At 43.9% G+C, this 23,079-nt stretch overlaps 1 protein-coding gene across 3 annotated transcripts in view; it reads right to left on the minus strand.

The window, feature by feature from the left end:
* The window catches only part of LOC118400583 (histone-lysine N-methyltransferase SETD5-like), a 34,609-nt gene extending 11,573 nt beyond the window's left edge, over nt 1-23,036 (minus strand). The window contains exons 1-7 of one of the 3 annotated variants that reach the window (XM_035797579.2): nt 22,158-23,036; nt 7,065-7,300; nt 5,791-5,893; nt 4,932-5,200; nt 4,685-4,743; nt 1,981-2,168; nt 816-854 (exon numbers count right to left, since the gene is read on the minus strand). In XM_035797579.2, coding sequence (XP_035653472.2) covers nt 816-854; nt 1,981-2,168; nt 4,685-4,743; nt 4,932-5,200; nt 5,791-5,893; nt 7,065-7,135 — 729 coding nt within the window. In that variant the 5' untranslated portion in view covers nt 7,136-7,300; nt 22,158-23,036. Of the gene's footprint in view, nt 1-815; nt 855-1,980; nt 2,169-4,684; nt 4,744-4,931; nt 5,201-5,790; nt 5,894-7,064; nt 7,301-19,075; nt 19,098-22,157 lie in introns of those variants that run through there. The other 2 variants (XM_052473961.1, XM_052473960.1) reach the window with 2 other exon arrangements.
* Between the last annotated feature and the right edge of the window lie 43 nt (nt 23,037-23,079).

Below are 23,079 nucleotides of genomic sequence, written 5' to 3' on the forward strand. Positions count from 1 at the left end.
TCGTCGTTGTTGATAATCAAGCCTACCACTGTTGTGTCGTCCGCAAACTTGATGATTGAGTTGGAGGCGTGAGTGGCCACGCAGTCGTGGGTGAACAGGGAGTACAGGAGAGGGCTCAGAACGCACCCTTGTGGGGCCCCAGTGTTGAGGATCAGCGGGGTGGAGATGTTGTTGCCTACCCTCACCACCTGGGGACGGCCCGTCAGGAAGTCCAGTACCCAGTTGCACAGGGCGGGGTCGAGACCCAGGGTCTCGAGCTTGATGACGAGTTTGGAGGGTACTATGGTGTTAAATGCTGAACTGTAGTCGATGAACAGCATTCTCACATAGGTATTCCTCTTGTCCAGATGGGTTAGGGCAGTGTGCAGTGTGGTTGAGATTGCATCATCTGTGGACCTATTCTGGCGGTAAGCAAATTGGAGTGGGTCTAGGGTGTCAGGTAGGGTGGAGGTGATATGGTCCTTGACTAGTCTCTCAAAGCACTTCATGATGAGGTAGGTGAGTGCTATGGGGCGGTAGTCGTTTAGCTCAGTTACCTTAGCTTTCTTGGGAACAGGAACAATGGTGGCCCTCTGTTCCTGTCCCCAAGAAAGCTAAGGTAACTGAGCTAAACAACTAAAGTGGTAGGCATGTTGTGTAAATGAAATGATACAAATCCCTCCCCAAATATATTTTAATTCTAGGTTAAAAGGCAACAAAATAGGAAAAATGCCAAGTGGGGTGAATACTTTCACAAGGCTGTGAAGTTCAAATGTGTAGTGGTATACATTGGTATATAACTAAACAGAAGAGCCTCAGGAGTGAACGAATCTTACCTTCATCCTCATGGACTTTCTAGAACCCTCTCTGAAGGCCTGTAAAGACAGACACTTGTTTACTCAACGTTTTGGCCACATTTCAGAGTCCACTTACAACTTTAAAACAAAGTTTTCTGTATTCAACGTTTAGACATTTAGGAGTTTAATCTAAAATAATGTACCAAAAATAACTATTTCTGCCACGAGAAAAAGACTGCAATTCCTCTCTTGGCCTCGAGAGGTCGAAAATAGGCATACTCAGCTGGGGTGTGCCAAGTAGTTATTTTCCTGATACGATTTTTACTCAGTTATCTTTAAAAAATAAATGTAAAAAAAAAATCATTTTGACAACATATGTTTTGGGCATATTAAAACACAGTTTTTTCCAGTCACTAGTATCATCTGATCTGATCAAACTATCAATTACATATACGAGTACGATCAGATCAACCTTCTAAGCAAGTTAAACAGGAAACTTTGCGATACTTTTCAGACCCTCAGACCCTTTTCAAACTTTGCTCGTGTGGCATTTTGTCAACACTTGCTGCTGCTACCACTACATTTGGCACAAGTGGCAGCTGACACCTTCCACTAGCTCGACATTTGGCCCATGTGGCAGCTGACACCTTCCACTAGCTCGACATTTTGCCCACGTGGCAGCTGACACCTTCCACTAGCTCGACATTTTGCCCACGTGGCAGCTAACACCTTCCACTAGCTCGACATTTGACCCACGTGAGTCTGGCACCTTCCACTAGCACTACATTCGGCCCACGTGGGTCTGGCACCTTCCACGAGCACTACATTTGGCCCACGTGGGTCTGGCACCTTCCACGACCACTACATTTGGCCCACGTGGCGGCTGACACCTTCCACTAGCACTACATTTGGCCCACGTGGGTCTGGCACCTTCCACGAGCACTACATTTGGCCCACGTGGCGGCTGACACCTTCCACTAGCACAACATTTAGCACACGTGGGTCTGGCACCTTCCACGAGCACTACATTTAGCACACGTGGCAGCTGGCACCTTCCACTAGCACTACATTTAGCACACGTGGCAGCTGGCACCTTCCACTAGCACTACATATAGCACGTCACTTTTGCCTGGCATGCCTCGCATTTAGCACACAGGTAGGACTCTTTGCGGTGTTAATTGGGCCCTCGCTTCCTAGTACCAACCTTGATCTTCTTGCCCTTGGGCACTCCGCGGGCCTTCTCCGTGCTCTTCTTCCTCTTCTTGGACTTGTTCCGCTTGACGCGGTTGACAGTGAGCGTAATGCTGGTGGGCGTGTGCTGTGTGGCCGTGTAGGACACTGTGGCGGGCGACACCTCCTCGTCGCCGCTCTCCGTGGCACTGCTCTCGCCCACTAGAAACAAGAAGAGAGACTTGAGCATGCACAGGTACCTGGGCCCGTCAACAGTGAACACTTAGGTTTCTTGGACTAATATTAAGCCTAGTCCAGTACTAAAAAGCTACTTCAATAGAGATTCTCCTTTGAGCTTCTTAGTCCAGGCCTATGCTCAATCTGTGTCCAGGAAAACTGGCCCATGGCGTTTACATGAGGTTGAGGCAAAGTGGCAAATTATATGTACAGTTGAAGTTTACATACACCTTAGCGAAATACATTTAAACTCCATTTCACAATTCCTGACATTAAATCCTGGTAAAAATGCCCTGTCTTAGGTCAGTTAGGATCACCAATTTATTTTAAGAATGTGAAATGTCAGAATAATAGTAGAGAGAATGATTGATTTATTGCAACTTTTATTTCTTTCATCACATTCCCAGTGGGTCAGAAGTTTGCATACACTCAATTAGTATTCGGTAGAATTATTGCCTTTAAATTGTTTAAATTGGGTGAAACGTTTCGGGTAGCCTTCCACCAGCTTCCCACAATAAGTTGGGTGAGTTTTGGCCTATTCCTCCTGACAGAGCTGGTCTAACGGAGTCAGGTTTGTAGGCCTCCTTGCTCACACACGCTTTTTCAGTTCTGCCCACAAATGTTCTATAGGATTGAGGTCAGGGCTATGTGATGGCCACTCCAACACCTTGACTAATGTCTTGAGATGTTGCTTCAATATATCCACATAATTTCCCTGCACCATGATGGCATCTATTTTGTGAAGTGCACCAGTCCCTCCTGCAGCAAAGCACCCCCACAACATGATGATGACACCCCCGTGCTTCACGTTGGGATGGTGTTCTTCGGTATGCAAGCCTCCCCCTTTTTCCTCCAAATATAACAATGGTCATTACGGCCAAACACGTTATATTTTCTTTCATCAGACCAAAGGACATTCCTCCAAAAAGTACGATCTTTGTCCTCATGTGCAGTTGCAAACCGTAATCTGGCTTTTTTATGGCGGTTGTGGAGCAGTGGCTTCTTCCTTGATGAGCGGCCTTTCAGGTTATGTCGATAGAGGACTTGTTTTACTGTGGATATCGAAACTTTTGTTCCCGTTTCCTCCAGCATCTTCACAAGGTCCTTTGCTGCTGTTCTGGGATTGATTTGCACTTTTCACACCAAAGCACAATCATCTCTAGGAGACCGAACGCGTCTCCTTCTTGAGCGGTATGACGGCTGAGTGGTTTCATGGTGTTTATACTTGTTTATCTGTACAAACAATATTACGCCTGGTACCTTCAGGCGTTTGGAAATTGCTCCCACGGATGAAGCAGACTTGTGGAGGTCTACATTTTTGTTTCTGAGGTCTTGGCTGATTTCTTTGGATTTTCCCATGATGTCAAGCAAAGAGGCACGGAGTATGAAGGTAGGCCTTGAAATACATCCACAGGTACACCTCCAATTGACTCAAATTATGTTAATTAGCCTATCAGAAGCTTCTAAAGCCATTAAATCAGTTTCTGGAATTTTCCAAGCTGTTTAAAGGGACAGTCAACTAACAGGCTGACTATACCACCCGCATTGCGTGTGCGAGTGTTGTAAAAGAAGTATGTTATTCAATTATTGCACCCACACTGCTCGTGCGCGCCAACGAGCCTCTGCTTTAACAAGGGCTAAAATAGAAATCAGTTCCATTTCTGACGCAGATCGCGCTGAAAGCCCTGCCTCTCCCATCTCCTCATTGGTTGATAGAAGAAGGTACCCACGTGCCATCTCCTCATTGGTTATACCCACGTGGTATAGACGAACGAAGTCAGTGGTGGTAATGCACCTAATTTATGAAAGTTGCCAATCGCAATATAAAGTCAAGAGAAGAAAAGGCCTGGAAGGGAGATAGATGACTAGAAACGATTCGGTTGACCGTTTTATGTGTGGATTAATTGGTGGAGTAGAGGACCTTGTGCATTTCAGGTAAAATAACTTAATGTTTATATCCCAGGAGAAATTAGCAAGCAACAGAAAGCTAGCTAAATAGGACAAATTAGCTAGCAAGTGCAAGCTAACTAGCTAAATTGCCATAAATGTTTAATGTTTTTCGACCTGTCCCCAAATTAATATCATTTGTTCAGAGTTTGTTTTGATATTTTAACCTGCATGTTGTTTGGTGTGGGGGGACAAAATAAATGTATGCACGATGGCGCACGCCGGTTTGGGTTCCGTATTAGTGTATGTAAACTTCTCATCCACTGGAATTGTGATACAGAGAATTATAAGTGAAATAATCTGTCTGTAAAAAAATTTGGGAAAAATTACTTGTGTCATGTACAAAGTAGATGTCCTAACAGACTTGCCAAAATTAAAGTTTGAACAAGAAATTTGTGGAGTGGTTGAAAAACAAGTTTTAATATGTAAACTTCCGACTTCAACTGTACGTACTGCCAAAGCATTAATGTTGTGGCTGTATGCGTGTTCCATACTTGGAAGACGGACATTAAGATGCATGTTATGCAGTCTGTGTCAAGTACCCTTCACAATACCTGATACATTTTCTGGTTTCCTGCGTTGGCCATACAGTCCTTTCCTTCTGTCCAGCCCCCTGAAATCACAGAACAATATTACAACCTGGAAATTGCAGATCTGCTATATCAATATATGACTTATACTATGTCTGTGTGTTCATGTAAGACAAATAGAAGAGGCGACGCACACAAATATAGCTAACGTATAAAATCATCTGGCACTTCTACACATCAACAGAGTGTATTCAGGAACACGTTATCTCACCTGCAGCTCTCGCACTTGATGAGGAAGCCATCCTGCGTCAGGCTGCAGTGGCACCAGCTGGCCACGGCCCCGTCTTCCTCCGACGAGCTTTCGCTGTCGGCAGAGTTCTCCTCCTGGCCGCCATTGGTGGCGTTGTCATGGTAGCGGGAGGCGGGGTTGAGCTCCATGCGGGGAATGATGGTTTGGGAGAGCGGGGAGGCGGGTGGGGTGGGGGGAGGGGGTGCGCCATAGTTGTGATCCTGACAACACACAACGGAAGACTGTTGCATCTTCAAACAACAGGTGTTCAGGCACAAAAAAAGGAGGAAGAGGAAACGGAAAATGGAAGACGAATGAAAATGAGGACAAACCAAATGGTACATGACAATACAACCTGTTAGCTGAAAACGCAAGGCGGCGCTGTGTGAACGTGTCAAGCAGCATTACAGAGTTCCAACATTGCGCTGACTTGAATTGGTTTGTTTTGTCTAGGATATGTGAGACTGCCGTGTAGTAAGGGATAATCCTTCTCCTCTGACCTAAGATTCCACATGCAGCCGTACTGGCTTTACATGCTCTCACACTGACTAATTAATTTAGTTTTCTGCAAAAAATCATCTTACAAAAAGGTACTTGACCGAAATATTGATAACTAAGTATATAACAAAGACTGGTTTATAATTAGAGTGAAGGTTGATATTTAAGTATAGAACAGAGACTATAATTAGAGTGAAGGTTGATATTTAAGTATAGAACAGGGACTATAATTAGAGTGAAGGTAGATATCTAAGTATAGAACAGAGACTATAATTAGAGTGAAGATAGATATAAGTATAGAACAGAGACTAATAGTGATAGAGGAGGAGAGCCGTGTACTCACAGTATATGGCAGTCCTCGATACCCATGACTGTGTGCACTCCCACAGTTGTGGTTGGGGTAGTTTTTCTCGTTCACGGCAGGACTTGCTTCCACTGACTCAGGGCTGAGAGAGAGAGAGAGAGAGAGAGAGAGAGAGAGAGAGCGAGAGCGAGAGCGAGAGCGAGCAGGAGAAAAGTAGAAGTTAAAGATAGAAAGACAACCAGATAATGGGTCAAGTTAGAAGAAACATTTTTATCTAGAAAGACTAAATGTTTAGTCTAACTATGATGAAAGCCATTTCTTCAACCACTTATACAGCAGCTAAGCTTGTAAACAACCAGTGGGTGAAATCTCCCAGGCCTGTTCTGTACACTAGATGGCACCACAGCCCAAAACATCCCCCAAGAGCCAAGGAAAGCCTGGGAGAATGATGACCATTCAGGAAATGGAATGTCGGACGCCATGATTCCTGGCGTGTTATGCACCTCCCCCGTTGCCCTTTAGCAGAGGTCTCGGTGGGAGAGGAGAACAACCTTGTCTTTCATCTAACAACTACAGTCCTGGTGCAGGAAGCGCTGCCGAATTATCATCTCAAATGTCATAACGCTCCATCTCAAACAAGAAAATATTACATCCCAGCAGGAGATTTTTTTTGTAAATGTCTTGTCTGCTTTCTGTTTATGATTGTTTCCATGTGAAGTGAAATCCCCCCCGAGTCAGGTTGGGGGGAGAAGGAGGAGAAGACATGTATGGAGAGGGGGAAGGAGGCCTGATCCAGCAGCGCTGGGCTCAGGTCCATTTCATCTGCCTCACCTACAGCAGTGCTGGGCTCAGGTCCATTTCATCGGTCTCACCTACAGTGTAGCAGCAGTGCTGGGTTCAGGTCCGTTTCATCTGTCCTACCTACAGTGTAGCAACAGCGCTGGGTTCAGGTTCCATTTCCCTGTGGTTTCTGGGGACATTTCTTAACAGTGTTCTGCAGAACAGTGGACTGTTGGGCTCCTATTTCAATACTTGTCTGATTTAGCCTTGGCATCATCACTATTCAGTTACAGTATGTGATGTATGTAGTGGTTGAGTGAATCAGTGCAAGGTTTTTCCACCTTGTTCATTTTTTACAATGCAAGAGAAAGGCTTTCACCATAGTTAACAAGTCTACTTCTAGAAGGTGAAGAAGGATGCGTGCATTCTCACCCCCAAACCTCCTCCGCCCGCGCGGTACGTACTCACTCATGCACGCACGCCCTCCACGCACCCACCCCGCCCTCCACCCACCCACCCCGCGCGGTACTCACTCTGATCCAGCAGCCATATCTGAGTAGGACGTTTCTGGTGTGGTGACTCCCAGCGCGATTACTATGCTCATGACGTCCTGCACAGCGATGAGGAGGGGAGGGAGGGGAGGGAGGAGGAAGGAGGGGGAGGGGAGGGGGGGGGGAGAGGGATCACGGGGTCCGAACTGCAGCGACAGACCACTCTAGGGGTGGGGTGCCGCAAAGCCGCAGCCGACGGCTCACGGACATGGGGAGACCTGAGAGAAAGAGGGAGGTAAATAGTGAGACAATTACCTACACACAGACATAGGGTTGGCACAATTACCTACACACAGACATAGGGTTGGCACAATTACCTACACACAGACATAGGGTTGGCACAATTACCGTATAACAGACGGTTATGGATAAAGGCCGTCATGAATATAAACTAAACGTAAACATAAAAAAATATACATGTTTTATTCTAATAAATGTGTGGAGTGAACAGGTGACTGAAGATGGGACACCCAGCATTTATAGGCATTTGTGCAGTTGAGTCTGTTTCTGCTCTAACATGGACTAGACTCTCCAACTTAACGAAACCGTTGCTCCTTGCTGAAACAAGCGAGGTGTTTAAGCAAACAAGTTTTCAGTTGTCGAGGCTGGGTTTTAGGCTGGGTTTCTGTACAGCACTTTGAGATATCAGCTGATGTACGAAGGGCTATATAAATAAATTAGATTTGATTTCGAGGCAACGCCCCCCTCCCTGCAGCAGCACATGCAGTCAGGAGCCGAGTAGAGTGTCTTTTAGTCCAAAATTCCATGACCGTCACAGCCCTAAAACACAGACACCAAAAACACAGACACCAGACCCACACACAAAAGTAACAAGTGAACAGTCAGCAAACACAGTTCTGAGGGAGTTTGTTAAAGACCCAGCAGGATCCAGGCAAAACCTCCATGGTCAAAACACCATTATAGATACAAGCTGGCAATGAAGCAAAAAGCTGCGTCCCCCGCTGATGACACACCACTGGACCATTTGGATTCTCAATGAACTATCGTGAGTCATCCCAACTCAGAGGTCATACTAAATCCTTGCGAGTCCTTGACAAAACAAGCCTAAAAAGGACTACAGAGTTTGAAGCAGCATTACTCTGCCTCAACTAAACAAAGAACCCTCTCAACAAAAACAAAAACAACGCTGGCAAACTGCTGGTCATGTTCTGTAAGTGTGTGTGAACAATGAACGTGACTTTCAGGACCATGAGTTGGCACCTATAGGCCTTCATCTTAGGCAAGTTGGATAAGAATAGTAACAGCAATGACACGGTCAAAACTAACATCTGATACTTCAACAGCTTTGTAACAAAAGAGTGTTCAAAACTCAAATTAGATGAGGAACCAGTGTTCATTACAAGAAGCTCTCTTTGGCATGTGTTCCCGTACACACTCGCATGCAGCACAGGCACAATCACACACACGGGAAATGTCAAAGAGCCACCTATAATACTTCACATAGTATGCTGAGTCATGCAGGCTGCACCACCTAGATTGGCTTTGTTACAACAGCAATGACTGCCAGGAGTGGAGTCGGTCTGCATGGCACACTATTCCCTATATAGTGCACTACTGTTGACCAGGGCTCGATGGGTTACTGACCGTAAGCTGTGGATAAGAGGGTTTGCTAAATTACCAAGATGTCAAAGTGACGCCCAGGCCAGTGGTGCTATATATCCCGTGGTGCTATATATATAGTGGTGCTACATATCCCGTGGTGCTACATATATCCCGTGGTGCTACATATATCCCGTGGTGCTACATATATCCCGTGGTGCTATATATATATCCCGTGGTGCTATATATCCTGTGGTGCTATATATCCAGTGATGCCACAGTGCCTTGCGAAAGTATTCGGCCCCCTTGAACTTTGCAACCTTTTGCCACATTTCAGGCTTCAAACATAAAGATATAAAACTGTATTTTTTTGTGAAGAATCAACAACAAGTGGGACACAATCATGAAGTGGAATGACATTTATTGGATATTTCAAAAAAAAATGACAAATCAAAAACTGAAACATTGGGCGTGCAAAATTATTCAGCCCCCTTAAGTTAATACTTTGTAGCGCCACCTTTTGCTGCGATTACAGCTGTAAGTCGCTTGGGGTATGTCTATCAGTTTTGCACATCGAGAGACTGAAATTTTTTCCTATTCCTCCTTGCAAAACAGCTCGAGCTCAGTGAGGTTGGATGGAGAGCATTTGTCAACAGCAGTTTTCAGTTCTTTCCACAGATTCTCGATTGGATTCAGGTCTGGACTTTGACTTGGTCATTCTAACACCTGGATATGTTTATTTTTGAACCATTCCATTGTAGATTTTGCTTTATGTTTTGGATCATTGTCTTGTTGGAAGACAAATCTCCGTCCCAGTCTCAGGTCTTTTGCATGGTCCTGTATTTGGCTCCATCCATCTTCCCATCAATTTTAACCATCTTCCCTGTCCCTGCTGAAGAAAAGCAGGCCCAAACCATGATGCTGCCACCACCATGTTTGACAGTGGGGATGGTGTGTTCAGGGTGATGAGCTGTGTTGCTTTTACGCCAAACATTACGTTTTGCATTGTTGCCAAAAAGTTAAATTTTGGTTTCATCTGACCAGAGCACCTTCTTCCACATGTTTGGTGTCTCTCCCAGGTGGCTTGTGGCAAACTTTAAATGACACGTTTTATGGATATCTTTAAGAAATGGCTTTCTTTTTTGCCACTCTTCCATAAAGGCCAGATTTGTGCAATATACTACTGATTGTTGTCCTATGGACAGAGTCTCCCACCTCAGCTGTAGATCTCTGCAGTTCATCCAGAGTGATCATGGGCCTCTTGGCTGCATCTCTGATCAGTCTTCTCCTTGTATGAGCTGAAAGTTTAGAGGGACGGCCAGGTCTTGGTAGATTTGCAGTGGTCTGATACTCCTTCCATTTCAATATTATCGCTTGCACAGTGCTCCTTGGGATGTTTAAAGCTTGGGAAATCTTTTTGTATCCAAATCCGGCTTTAAACTTCTTCACAACAGTATCTCGGACCTGCCTGGTGTGTTCCTTGTTCTTCATGATGCTCTCTGCGCTTTTAACGGACCTCTGAGACTATCACAGTGCAGGTGCATTTATACGGAGACTTGATTACACACAGGTGGATTGTATTTATCAGCATTAGTTATTTAGGTCAACATTGGATCATTCAGAGATCCTCACTGAACTTCTGGAGAGAGTTAGCTGCACTGAAAGTAAAGGGGCTGAATAATTTTGCACGCCCAATTTTTCAGTTTTTGATTTATTAAAAAAGTTTGAAATATCCAATAAATGTCGTTCCACTTCATGATTGTGTCCCACTTGTTGTTGATTCTTCACAAAAAAAATACAGTTTTATATCTTTATGTTTGAAGCCTGAAATGTGGCAAAAGGTCGCAAAGTTCAAGGGGGCCGAATACTTTCGCAAGGCACTGTATATATCCAGTGATGCTATATATCCAGTGATGCTATATATCCAGTGATGCTATATATCCAGTGATGCTATATATCCAGTGGTGCTATATATCCAGTGATGCTATATATCCAGTGGTGCTATATATCCAGAGAAAAACAACAGACAGATCCCCCAATCACCACCCCTACAGTGGGAGCTCTAACTGGGCCTCTCTCTCGCCTCCTCACCGTGTGCAGTACCAATGATAACCAGCGGGGGCAGTGTTTGCCCAGACACAGCACAAGGGTGAGTCATCCAGCCGGCTGTCATATGATCCATACACCACGACAACAACTCTGGAACACTGAGCAACACCCCTCTGACTCTCTCGCGGCTCTGTCTCATCCGCCCAGCCACCTCGCAGGCAGGCAGCAGACTAAGGCTGCAGAAAGAAGAACCAGCCCTGGGAGCGTGTGAACCCAGCAGCAGGGAGCGGGAGAGGATCTGGCATAGAGAAAGTTCATCTTAAAATCACTGACTCTCACAGTCATGAAATTACGTGAACGTACTCAAATGTACATGAGGGCGCGCGCAGGTACATACACTGTCGCACACACGAGGAAGTGGTTTTAACACGTAACACTGGCGATAATGCAGCTAATATTGGTTTGCACAATGAAGACGACACTACACGCAGACTTTATGACACATCCTTGTATAAAGCGCATTGTTCTACTGGGGTGAGTCCAGTAATTGGTAGCCTTGTCAAAGTACTGAGATGCATGGCATTTCTGAACTGGTCCCTTAGCTACGCTAACGCTGGCTTGCATGCATTCCCAGTGGCTAGTTACCAGCATCTAGGCAACAACAATGGATTACCTAATAGCCTAGCTCCCTCATAACGTCAAGGTCAGTTAACTCTGGGTAGTTTCTAGCCGAACAGTGACGACTGCGGAAAAATATGCACTCTTTCTCAAAGTGGTTGTTGCCCAGAAAACATCAATCCAAATACAATAGTGGAAAGGTGTGGCCCTAGATGTGTGCGTTGCTCTGCTACAAACAGATTCAAACCTTGTGTTTGGTTTGATAAGAACAATATACAAAGTGTTTACGGTACAGAACATTCCAATTTTACACTGAGTTGAAATCCCCTTTAAATCTGAGGGACTTTGTTACTTTTCTTTTCAATAAAAGGATTTATCTTGTGCAAATACAGTAGGCTGCAGTAAGAAACACCGACCCGTGTTTTGCTTGGATGGGGATTGTCTTTCTAGTATGTACAATTGTACTTTAGGGAAAAGTTATGTAATGTCATACAAAGAGTTAAGAGTAACTGACTTTAAGAAGAAAAAGGAAATCCCATAGCATATGGCCAGTGCCATAGAGAAAATAAGAGCTTATTAGAAACAACTTGACTGTTAGTAGTGAGAAAGCGAGATACATTTTTGGGACAGAAATAACTGGTTCCCTGCGAGGCCTCAAAGGGAGTTCACCTTTGGGCCTCGTTCCAAAACAACAATGAACAGAGAGGTATATTCCAGAAGGGCCTCTCTTACCTCTCCCCCTTCCTCCCTCCCTTGTTTGCTCCCCCCAGCCTTGAATAGCAGCCTCAAATTACCAGCGGGCTCAAAGTCTTTTCACTTCACTAGAAGAGGCCATTTTGGAGAAGTCTGTGAGGGTGATAAACTGAACAGCACAGAGGAATCCTTTACCTCCCTCCATCCCGCTTCCTCCTGTTTCTCTCTTCCCTGCCTGTCCTTCACTCCCCTCCCTCTTTCACTCTCCAGACACAGTTGAGCTCTGCTAGAAGTGCTTGTACCATCTGGTAATAAATTATTTTGATTCCTTTTAATATTTAAATGATTTAGGTGCTCACGTGTCCCTGGTGGGATATAGTGTACGTAAGCCGTCACAAGAAGGTAGAGGAAACAGGATGTTTACAGACAAACACTCACACACAAACAGCTGAACACCTAGAAACAGCCTAGCAGGCAGAGTAAGCCATGCACCGCTTGACCAAAACATAGACAGACACCCCGCCGCCGCCATAACAAACCGAAGTGATGCAGCCGTGCCGCTCACCCTGCACACAGCCACCCATATTTCAGGAAATGGGCTGACGGGTCTGTGTGTGCTCTCATTCAATAGGCCCTAGACATAATGAACACGTTTTTTTTACAATTGGAAATCCCCTCAGCACTGCTTTAGGAGTCTAGGTTGAGGAGAAGAGGAATTGACAGAGTGAAAACTCCTTGGGCAATGTGTTCTTCGATTTGTAAATAGTGCCACTCCCTGCCCTTGTGCTGTTGCCATTGAGGAGCATTGGTGCTGGGTTTCGGGTTCTTGCCCAATTGACAGTCTACTTGAACGTCATTATCTGCACATATCACTCCAGTGTAAATTGCTAAATTGTAATTACTTCGCCACTATTGGCCTATTTATTGCCTTACTTCATTTGCACACACTGTATGTAGATTTTTCTATTGTGTTATTGACTGTACTTTTGTTTATTCTATGTGTAACGCTATTGTTTTTGTCGCACTGCTTTGCTTTATCTTGGCCAGGTCGCAGTTGTAAATGAGAACTTGTTCTCAACTGGTCTACCTGGTTAAATAAAGGTGGAATAAAAAAATACATCTCTGTCACCCAAAAATCACACCACAACGGCTGTGTGTATTCTTCAATGTCGCATTCATATTACTGATTCAAAAAAAAAAAAAGTACAAAACTTTCAACCTTGGTGATGTGGCTGAGGCATAAGCATTTAGTTAGCAAATGTATTTTTACACCAGAACCTTTTAATAGAAGCAGAAGACAATAGCCTGGCACAACGCAAGCCACTTCACGCACACACAGAACGTTTGAGAAAGACTTGAAATGACAAGGTGGATCATCTGGCGTTTCAATGCTTCGAAACTTCAGTGCTTTAATACTGGGCATAGCCTTGCAATGCATGTTTTACTGGGGGATTTCTTTTTAAACTGCAGCTACTTGACATTGGAGAATCTGATTCTTGGAGTCATTGTTTTAGCACAATCCACTTCTTTTTAAACTATGGCGCACGACATGGTTTAAATGTCCCAACAAATCGGCACAATCTACTTTGTATTTTTTTCAAACTGCCATTGTCTTGAAGCCAACATTGAGATCATGTATACTCTGCTGATAACCATACAACAACAAATAGTAAAAGACAGCAAGGTACAATACGGCGAACTTAGCTAAATGAGGAATTTGTGGCAAATGCATGGGGCATCTTCATGCACCTCTGCTATTGACTAGAATTGAAATTGACCTCAACCCTGGAGCTTACATTTTGATGCACATGGTACTGGCTGAGTTGCATTGAAAGAACATCTGCGGTGGGTGATGTGACGTTTAAAAAAAATACATCACTAACAGAACATTGGTCAAAAGAGGAATAGCTAGATTCTGGGAAACTAGTAGGAAATGAAGGCCTCAATAAGAAATATTTTTCTGTTTTTAGAAAAATAGAAAATAAAATTAGAGTCTAAGGTTCTTGAAGCAGGTATGTAGTAAAGCTCCTCTCTGGAATCCCACACGATATTTGGCAGAAGTCACTGGTCATTTATGCAACCCTTCCACATGAAAATAACGGGGGAAAGAGAAAGTGAGAGAGATAGAAAGTGCCAGAAGGAGAAAGAGAGAAAAAGTTCAGTATGCATAATAACAGCTCCTCCATCTCTCTCATCCTCTTTGAATATCACAACTGTCTGCTATACGCACAACCCAATTGTTCCCCACAGCGACAGTCTCCTGGTCTAACAACACAATTACAAAGCAGAAAAACATTTCTGCATCAAATAGGACCCCACCCAACCTCCTGCTAAAAGCAACCCCCTGAAAGAAAACATGGGATACTGAGACGAGATATCATGTTAATAATCCAACGAACTGAGTCCCAACACTGATTCTTTTTTTGATATCGTGATATAGGCTATCTGTTGAGACAGCGCCTCAAAGTCAAATGGCTAAACTGCGATTTCAACTCCAATTTTGGTCAGCCATTGTGTCATCAGATCAGAACACCGTTATCATGATCTGACGGTTCTCATGCCATGCGGTCAAGCAGCGAGAAGCTCATTGCAGCCTGCCATTAACACAATGTCCAGCTGTCTGAATGGACCGGGACCAGAGTGGGGCTGAGGGGGACACAATGGAAAAATAAAAGGGAGCAGGCCGACAGAAGGGCCAATGTGTCACAAAATCAATCATCTGTTTCGGAAGCAAACAAACCAAGCCACTGTCCACTGGGGCAGAAGAGGAGAGAGAAAGAGAGCTTGAGGGAAAGGGAAGAGATGCTGGTTTGGGTTCACAATAGAACTGGGACGATAAACAGAAGATTATCGACACCGACCATAACGATCACATATCGCAGGCATTTTGCTGATGTCGTTCATTATGGGTGATTGTTAAATGGGACAATTGATGGATAATAGTTTAAAGGGTAATTCAAATAAAAACTGTGGAGCACATTGTTAAAACTAACATTCATGCATCAATTCAGGCAATTTAATCGTCATATGGATTTTTGTGTACACAACATCTCAGTCTGACCTATCACTTTCTATTAGTCAGACTGACACAAGAGCTGCTCATTGAGTCTGCTTTTCGACGTTGAGGTAGCAAACCATCTGTTTAGAGTAATGTTAATAATAGGGCCATACAAAACAACAGTTCACATTCATCATGGGATGGCTACTTTCTTACATTTGTTGGAACTTGTTGGCTGGGCACAGTGCTTGACTTGTGGTCACTTCACTAATGTCTGCCTTCTATTTTTGCATCAGCCTGCTTCATGGGTGTCGGGGGTGGAATTTTCACATAGAAAAAGGGAGAAATTAAAATAAATGAAAAAGGCAGTGAGTCTGAGTAACAGTCTCTTTAGTTAATACACTCCCTGTACTTCATGAAATAGTCCGCAGAGGCCTGAGCAAAAGAACGAAACAAGGGCCTGACCACTCATTGTCAGATAAGCCCGTGTTCTAGCATAACATCAAGCAGTCTCGCTCTCTCTCTCTCTCCCATGACGAACACATTTACATGACATTTCCATTTCTTCCTTTAGCTGACGTCAGTCTCGCTTATGCAGCGAGACAGACGGTCAGCCTTCACTCCACCTCGCGCTGATGTTCATCAGAAAACCCATACGTATGGTAACGCTAGACCAGGCGCAGCGTCACACAGAAAACAGCGGCCATTTTGACATGCCTTCAGGTTCCTGGGTTTAGCCTATCAAATCAATTTTTATTTGTCAAATGCGCCGAATACAACAGGTGTAGTAGACCTTGCAGTGAAACTATTACTTACAAGCCCTTAACCAACAATGCAGTTAAGAAAAATGAGTGTTAAGTAAAAAAAATAGATAAGTCAAAAATAAAAAAGCACAAATAAATAAAGAGCAGCAGTAAAATAACAGTAGTGAGGCTATACACAGGGGCTACCAATACAGAGTCGTTTGCCCACCAATTCTACTCTGTTTGGGCTCAGGAAATGCAACGATACAAATGATTTAAAACAGGCACAAAAATTACAATATACACTATTCAATAAAGCAAGCATGGATGAGTGAAAACATTTAGACCATTGCGTGGTGTTGGTGAAGAGAAAGTAAATGGAACAGCTAGTGCTGCCTAACCTCCAACTCAGCCATAACCAGTTTTGGGAAGGAGACAAATCTGAAGCAAGGCAATAAAAAGGCACCCCTCCCCCCAACAGGAACCTCAGTTCCAGGTCACAGGAGGCGGCAGCTAGAGCAGGAACAACTTGGCAGCAGTGAGCCATTTCCCCATTTGTTTTCAGCTGCGTATTACAAAAGTGGGCAGCTGCAGTGGGTAGGTAGGTGTTGAAGAGTCTGACTCCTATTTAGTTTATTCATCTTCCTTATTTGCTCTTGGCGGTGCAACAACACCCTTTGTGTAAACACGTGTCAGAAATATGCACAAGGTTTTGCAATGTTTCAGCTGGCCAAGGCAAATCCGTCAGTACTCTGACCTTGAGCTTGTTATTGTCCCCGACACACATTTGAGGGGAAAACATTGCAAATACAAACGTAAATTAAATTAGTGGATTCGGCTATTTCAGCCACAACCGTTGCTGACAGGTGTATAAAATGTATCACACATTAATGCAATCTTCATAGAAAAACATTGGCTGTAAAATGGCCTTACTGAACAGCTCCATGACTTTCAATGTGGCACCATCGTAGGATACAATCTGTCCAACAAGTCAGTTCGTCAAATTTCTGCCCTACTAGAGCTGCACTGGTCATCTGTAAGTGCTGTTATTGTGAAGTGAAAACGTTGAGCAACAACGGCTCAGCCAGGAAGTTGGAGGCCACACAAGCTCACAGAAGGGGACAGACAGGAGATGAAGTGCGTTGCGCGTAAAAATGGCATGCCCTTGGTTGCAACCCTCAATACAGAATTCCAAACTGCAGCTGGAAGCAATGTCAGAACAATAACTGTTCGTCGGGAGCTTCATGAAATGGGTTTCCATGGCCGAGCTGCCGCACACGAGCCTAAGATCACCATACACAATACCAAGCATTGGCTGGAGTGGTTCAAAGCTCACCGCCATTGGACTCTGTAGCAGTGGAAACGCGTTCTCTGAATCACGGTTCACCACCTGGCAATCGGACGAATCTGGGTTTGGCGAAAGCCAGGAGAACGCTACCTGCCCAAATGCACAGTGCCAACTGTAAAAGTTTGGTAGAGAAGGAATAACGGTCTGGGGCTGTTTTTTATGGATCGGGCTAGGCCCCTAAGTTCCACAGAAGGGAAATCTAAACGCAACAGCATACAATGACATTCCAGACGATTCTGTGCTTCCAACTTGTGGCAAAAGTTTGGGAAAGGCCTTTTCCCGTTTCAGCATGACAATGCCCCCGTGCACAAAGGGAGGTCCATACAGAATTTTTTTGTCGGGATCGATGTGGAAGAACTTCACTGGCCTGTACAGAGCCCTGACCTCGACCAAGAGAGACAGAACAAAAGAGAACAGAGTGCGAAGGACAGAGCATGAGAGCACAAAAGCAAAGAAAAGAGAACATTAAGTGAGGAAACAGCCAGAAAGAACGAGAGAAAGGAGGAGAATGAAGAGTTTGAGTGCAAGATGATTACGTAGCTCGCTCCCCCGCCTTGTTTTCCCCCACCAGCCACCTCCTCCCCCTCCAACACAGCTCCCCCAGTGCAGTGGTCGGAGCTGAGGAATCGGCGGGCGCCATTGGAGCAGCTTCAGAGCCCCTGGGCCAATCAGAGAGCCAGGCATCCCAGCGACTTGTTTTTAACCCCATTGTGCAAGATGAGCCAGCAACACAACACAGAGCAGCTGCCAGAGAGCAGTGGAGAGGGGGAGGAGAGAGAGCAGGGAGGAGTAAGCGAGAAAGAGAGTCACATATGCAAGCCGTTCCCCACACACACACACCCTTGAGCAAATACATATTAAAATTCAGGCAACCTTCACTGGCATGGACATGAGCAAAACAACCAACGTGCCAAAGGCAATCAATATCCAACTGGTACAGTACAACACACATCCGGTCAGTAAAAAAGGTGCAGAGACAGGAAAGGCAACTGTGGTTGAGACCCATTTACTATTAGATGAGGAAGAGGTAATGGCTTCACTAAAAGCCATTGCAAATCACTAACAAACAAGGAAGTAGGCTAAGTACAAACCACAGAGGTCTCTCACAACCAAGCTTCTGTCTTTGAATTCTCTGAGCGGTGAATTCGATCTGTCTATAATAACAACACTTTTAAAACAGGGACTGCAGAAATACACCACATTACCATGTCAAGGGGCACACTTGTCCTTCATGTAATGACACAGTGTGCCATCAACATGTATATGGTCAGCAGAGGTCTTCATTTCCCTGGCCTAAAGCAGTCTGCACGACGAAGCTGGAATCCTGTCTTCCTCTGTTGGAAACAGGCCAGTATTCTGTCTCTTTCTTACATACACACGCTGGAAAACCTAGCTAATCTACTCGCATGGTAAGGTGTTCAACATTCCAGAAACATCAGTAACTCAGCAACTTCACCTTCCATTGATTGGTTTTATATAGACGGATTTGTTGTTTAGCGACAAAATCGAGGGGTTTGGATTAGATTGTTGAACATATAAACTATACTTAGTCTCCAACGTTTATTGGAAATTGTAAAAACATTTGCACAATGAAAACTTGTCTGTCAAATACATTGTTACAGTTGTTGGTTAGCTAGCTAGCGAATTTCTGCCATATTAGCATTGACGTGAAATCAGTCAAAACACCTCAAAACAAGACATGGTATCAAGAACAAGATTAAAGTAGCTGAAATTAATCACAATTCCCCACATGGCAGTTTATTGGCATTGTTGGTTGTTATCTGACCATCCAGAATTACAACAACTCCAATTTCTGCCCCATTGAAGCATGCACATCGTTTTCATGATGTTGTCAGCTAACCCATCTATTAGTTACAACAACACATTGTTGCACAACAGTTACTGATGACTTGCAGTGCTTTTAGGGCTGTGTGTATAGCTAGCTATGCACTTTAATAGGAACACAGAATCAGGCCAGACTAACCTTGCCTGGCTTGCCAGACTCCTTGTGGCTGTCAAATGCTACTACACCACGCCCACAGATATTAGTTTCTTCTCCACAATGGGTCTGGATCTGAGTATCTCCCCAACCCTTGTCCAAATGTGAACACATTCGGGGCCAAACCGATGAAAGAACACACTTGGGTAAAGTGGCAGTTTGAAAATTCGTCATTGGCTTTGATACTCTGATTGGTTAGAAACAATCCAATCGCTGATGACTTTGTTTTGTACTGCGCCCCTCATCACCACAAGCAACGTCAATGATGGCAGTCTCAGAGTGAAGTATGTAGTGATCAACGGAAGGATTTAGTGTGCGTCATCAGGCTAAGACTAACCTTGCCCTTCAGCACATTCCTTTAGATCTCCAACTGTTGGAGAGGCCCACTTTTGGGGGGAATTCCACAGCCTCCAGACACACACAAAGGGAAATCCAAGCAGGTTATTCAACAGTACTGTCGAAGAGAAACTTGCCAAGGCTAAACACATTAACAGTATAGGCTACTGTGTATAGCTGAAGCCATTTTCTCTTCCTGAATCACTCATTCAACCATTTTATGTTAACTCGTGTATGTTGATTGTGTTATGTTTTTACATTTATGTTGGCTAACTTTATGTAATGCGGAAAATGTGAGCCTGTTTAATAGAGGTCGACAAATAGAAAATGGGAGGCTATATGAGGCGGGTCAATAAAGGGCCAGGTACACATTTCACAGTATTTGCAGATTGGGTTAACAAAGCGAGCCATTGTGTGTCCGTGTCCAAATTCTCCATGAGTTTCTTAGGAACTGGTGTGTTTGTCTCGGTGAGCACACCGGTTGTTTTAGATAAAAAATAAGGGTCCGGCGAGGGATAGTGTGGGGCTCATGTTTTCAATGGGTATGAGGCCAGAACGGCAGCGGCAAGGTTATTCAGAGAATGCGAGCCGGGACCAATCAAAACGAGTCCAGGCTGTGCCAACCCGCAGGCAGTCTTCCAGACCAACAAAAACATTCGAATCCAGCCTATTCTGTTTGATATAGGATAGGACGTGGTAGCCGAACGGTTTTATCATTCCATTTTATTTCTGGAAATATGCAAGAATTGGACTAAGAGTATTTTGCTGTTATATGGAACAGGAACACTTTGTGTAGTTAGGCCTATCATGCTGTGTTGTAACAATGGGGAGGTTTCTAAGCAGAGCTAGCTCGTCAACAGCAGAATGTATTACCTTGCATTTACCCACACAACTACCCAATCACCTTTTACCCACACAACTACACTGCTCTCGGTCTGGGAGCTCAACACGAATACGATTAAGCGGCTACCCCACAAGCAGTGGCCCTTTCATATTATAACAACGAATTAGTGAAACATTCCAACAGATGCCAGCCAATACACAAAATGACATAAGATCAGTCAGCATACTATGCAGAACAACTACGTCAACAAGATCGCTTCATCCGGTTAGATCTAAAAATAAACTGGGCGGGCTTGTCCAAATCAAGTCTCTTGAAAGATTGTAAAGACTAATTAGTCTACATTGGTGGCAACTAAGTGAAGCAATTGTCCCTCGAATTCCTCATATCGGTCATTACCAGTGTATTCATTGTCCAACATAGACGGACGGTTAAACAGGCCAAAACAACAGTGTAAAATCAAATTTAGCAAAGCTGAAAGCTCGATATCCGAGTCTACAGCCATTCCATTCTCTCGCTACAATTTTCGGTCCAAAGGAAACGCGAGCTCCACTCAAAAATACCACCCATTTCTCTTATCCGCCACAGACGTTGGTGGTTGGTAAATTAGAAATGAAGTCACTACTCTAGATATGGCTTTCTATTAGCTTTAATCCATAAAGTAAAAATGTTAAGTGGCCCAATCTTATGTGGCATATATATATATATATATATATTTTTTTTAACACAAAACAAATAAACACTTCACACGCCATGAACTCAAACGCATCTAGTGTTAGACTAACAATAGTACAGTTACAGTATTGGCTAACTGAATACATAACACGAAAGGGGGATAGCCTAAATCAATGAATGCAAAGCTGTAAAAATATGCACCATGTCATAACTCGGACAGAACGAAATACTGTGAATCAAGTGTGGACACAATCAACTGGATAATGTCCCACAAGCCTTACTAGTCTGGTCAACTAGGTAGTTATCTACCTTAGGGACATTTACCTCAATTTTTTCTCCAAAGCTACTAATAAATATATAGACAGCTGCCAAGAAAAGCAACGTATCAAGCTGATGATCCCAAGCCACACGCAGCCATCTACGCTATCAGTTAGTCAAACAGCTTGTAAGCAACCTATTTTGCCAATCTTAGTTGGCTAACTAATAAGCACCAGACCACGGGCAATAAGAATAATGTCCTCTTGAAGTGTGGTTTATTCTAATGTAGTATAAAACCAATCACTACGTGGCCAGTCACTTCAAGAGAAAATGTAATATAACTAATAATAATACTTAAGTTAGTTAAAATAACTAGATATAATAGTAAAGCTAAAACAAGGCAATAATCAATTTAGTGAGAACAAGAAAGGTGATGTTATTCAGCTGTTCAGCCATCGTGGGAACCAACTAACGTTATTATTACAAGTTGAAACCGTAGGTACACTGGAAATGGTGTTAATGAATACAATGCGTTCATTGCTGAGTTAGTAAAGTCAAACTCACGAAAAATCATAAATGTATAACTAAGAATACAATGTTTCAAGTGATCAAAACAGGAATGAACAGTTTATAATCAGGTAAACGTTGGCTAGCCTAGTTAGCTAACTATCAAATAATTGCAATGGATGTGGCTAGCTAAGTTACATGGCCAAAACCAAGGACAACCATTGCATACATCAACTGCTTTGCGACATGAGACAACAGGAATATTAGCAAAAGAAGGATTAACAAAGTGAACAGTTGCATTTGATAAGTTAACAGGTTTAGTTAGCACAAAATTTGTGATGACGTTATGATAGTGAAAGACAGCAAGCAATCTAATGTTTCAACTAAAACGTTGAAAATACACAAGTAAATCAATCTATAATACACATTTAACATGACTAAACCACTCACCTAGTGAGACATTCCAACCCAGTACGAACTAAGTATCCTCCTGTGTTGTCTGCAGATCTTCGAGTATTCCAACATCAAATCGAACCAGGCCTCAAACTCGGCCTCGGAGTTTCCTGTTATCCTTTGCCCCCCTTGGTAGCTCCCTCTTCTGGTGTAGGAAACAAACTTCTAAATCTCCCCCACGTAAAGGTTGAACGTTTAATTCCCTGTCCTGCTTGGGAACCGTATTTCCATCGAGTGTATATGTTGAATCCAGGGTGGTTTAATCCATTTATTATGGTGCTGTATATTATTTACAATCGATATTTATAAAGGGGTATATGCAGCTCTATGTGGTAGTAGTACAGGGCTATGATTCTGTCTCGGGTCCTAACATTCGCAGTGGCGCCCATCCCCCTCTTCGCCGGCATAGATCGCGGGTCCCAGCGAAACTGTCTGACACACAACGGTGCCACGGGGTTTCACGGGCAATGATGCAGGGGCTCATTACTAGGGCGGGTTTTGCACTGATGTCCTACCTCCAATATATTATTGGTCAATGAAGTGTCTGTCAAAGGACAGCATCGCTGTACGAGCAAGCCATTGGTCAAATAGGGCGCCGAATTTAGCTGTTGTCTATGCCAAGAGGGCGTGACTTTTTTCTAGGAAGGGTTGCTGAAGCGCATTCGGATTTTGCCATGTGTAGTTGTGGCACACGGGAGTGATCGCAAGTGTCGGTAGAATGGATTGATTCGGGAGAGAATTTTATACAAAAAGCGGACCCGTGTCTACAATATGGGGGAAATGCTCAAGTAATTAAATGAAAAGGCCGAGGATTTATTTGATTATTTTATAGAGGGATTATATTGCTTGAAGGTTTTTATGTATGTATTTTCAACGCAAAGGGGAAAGCCTTCGTTTACACACCGAAACAGAGTAGCCA

This window comes from Oncorhynchus keta, chromosome 21 (genome assembly GCF_023373465.1).
Source record: "Oncorhynchus keta strain PuntledgeMale-10-30-2019 chromosome 21, Oket_V2, whole genome shotgun sequence".
Classification (NCBI taxonomy): Eukaryota; Metazoa; Chordata; class Actinopteri; order Salmoniformes; family Salmonidae; genus Oncorhynchus; species Oncorhynchus keta.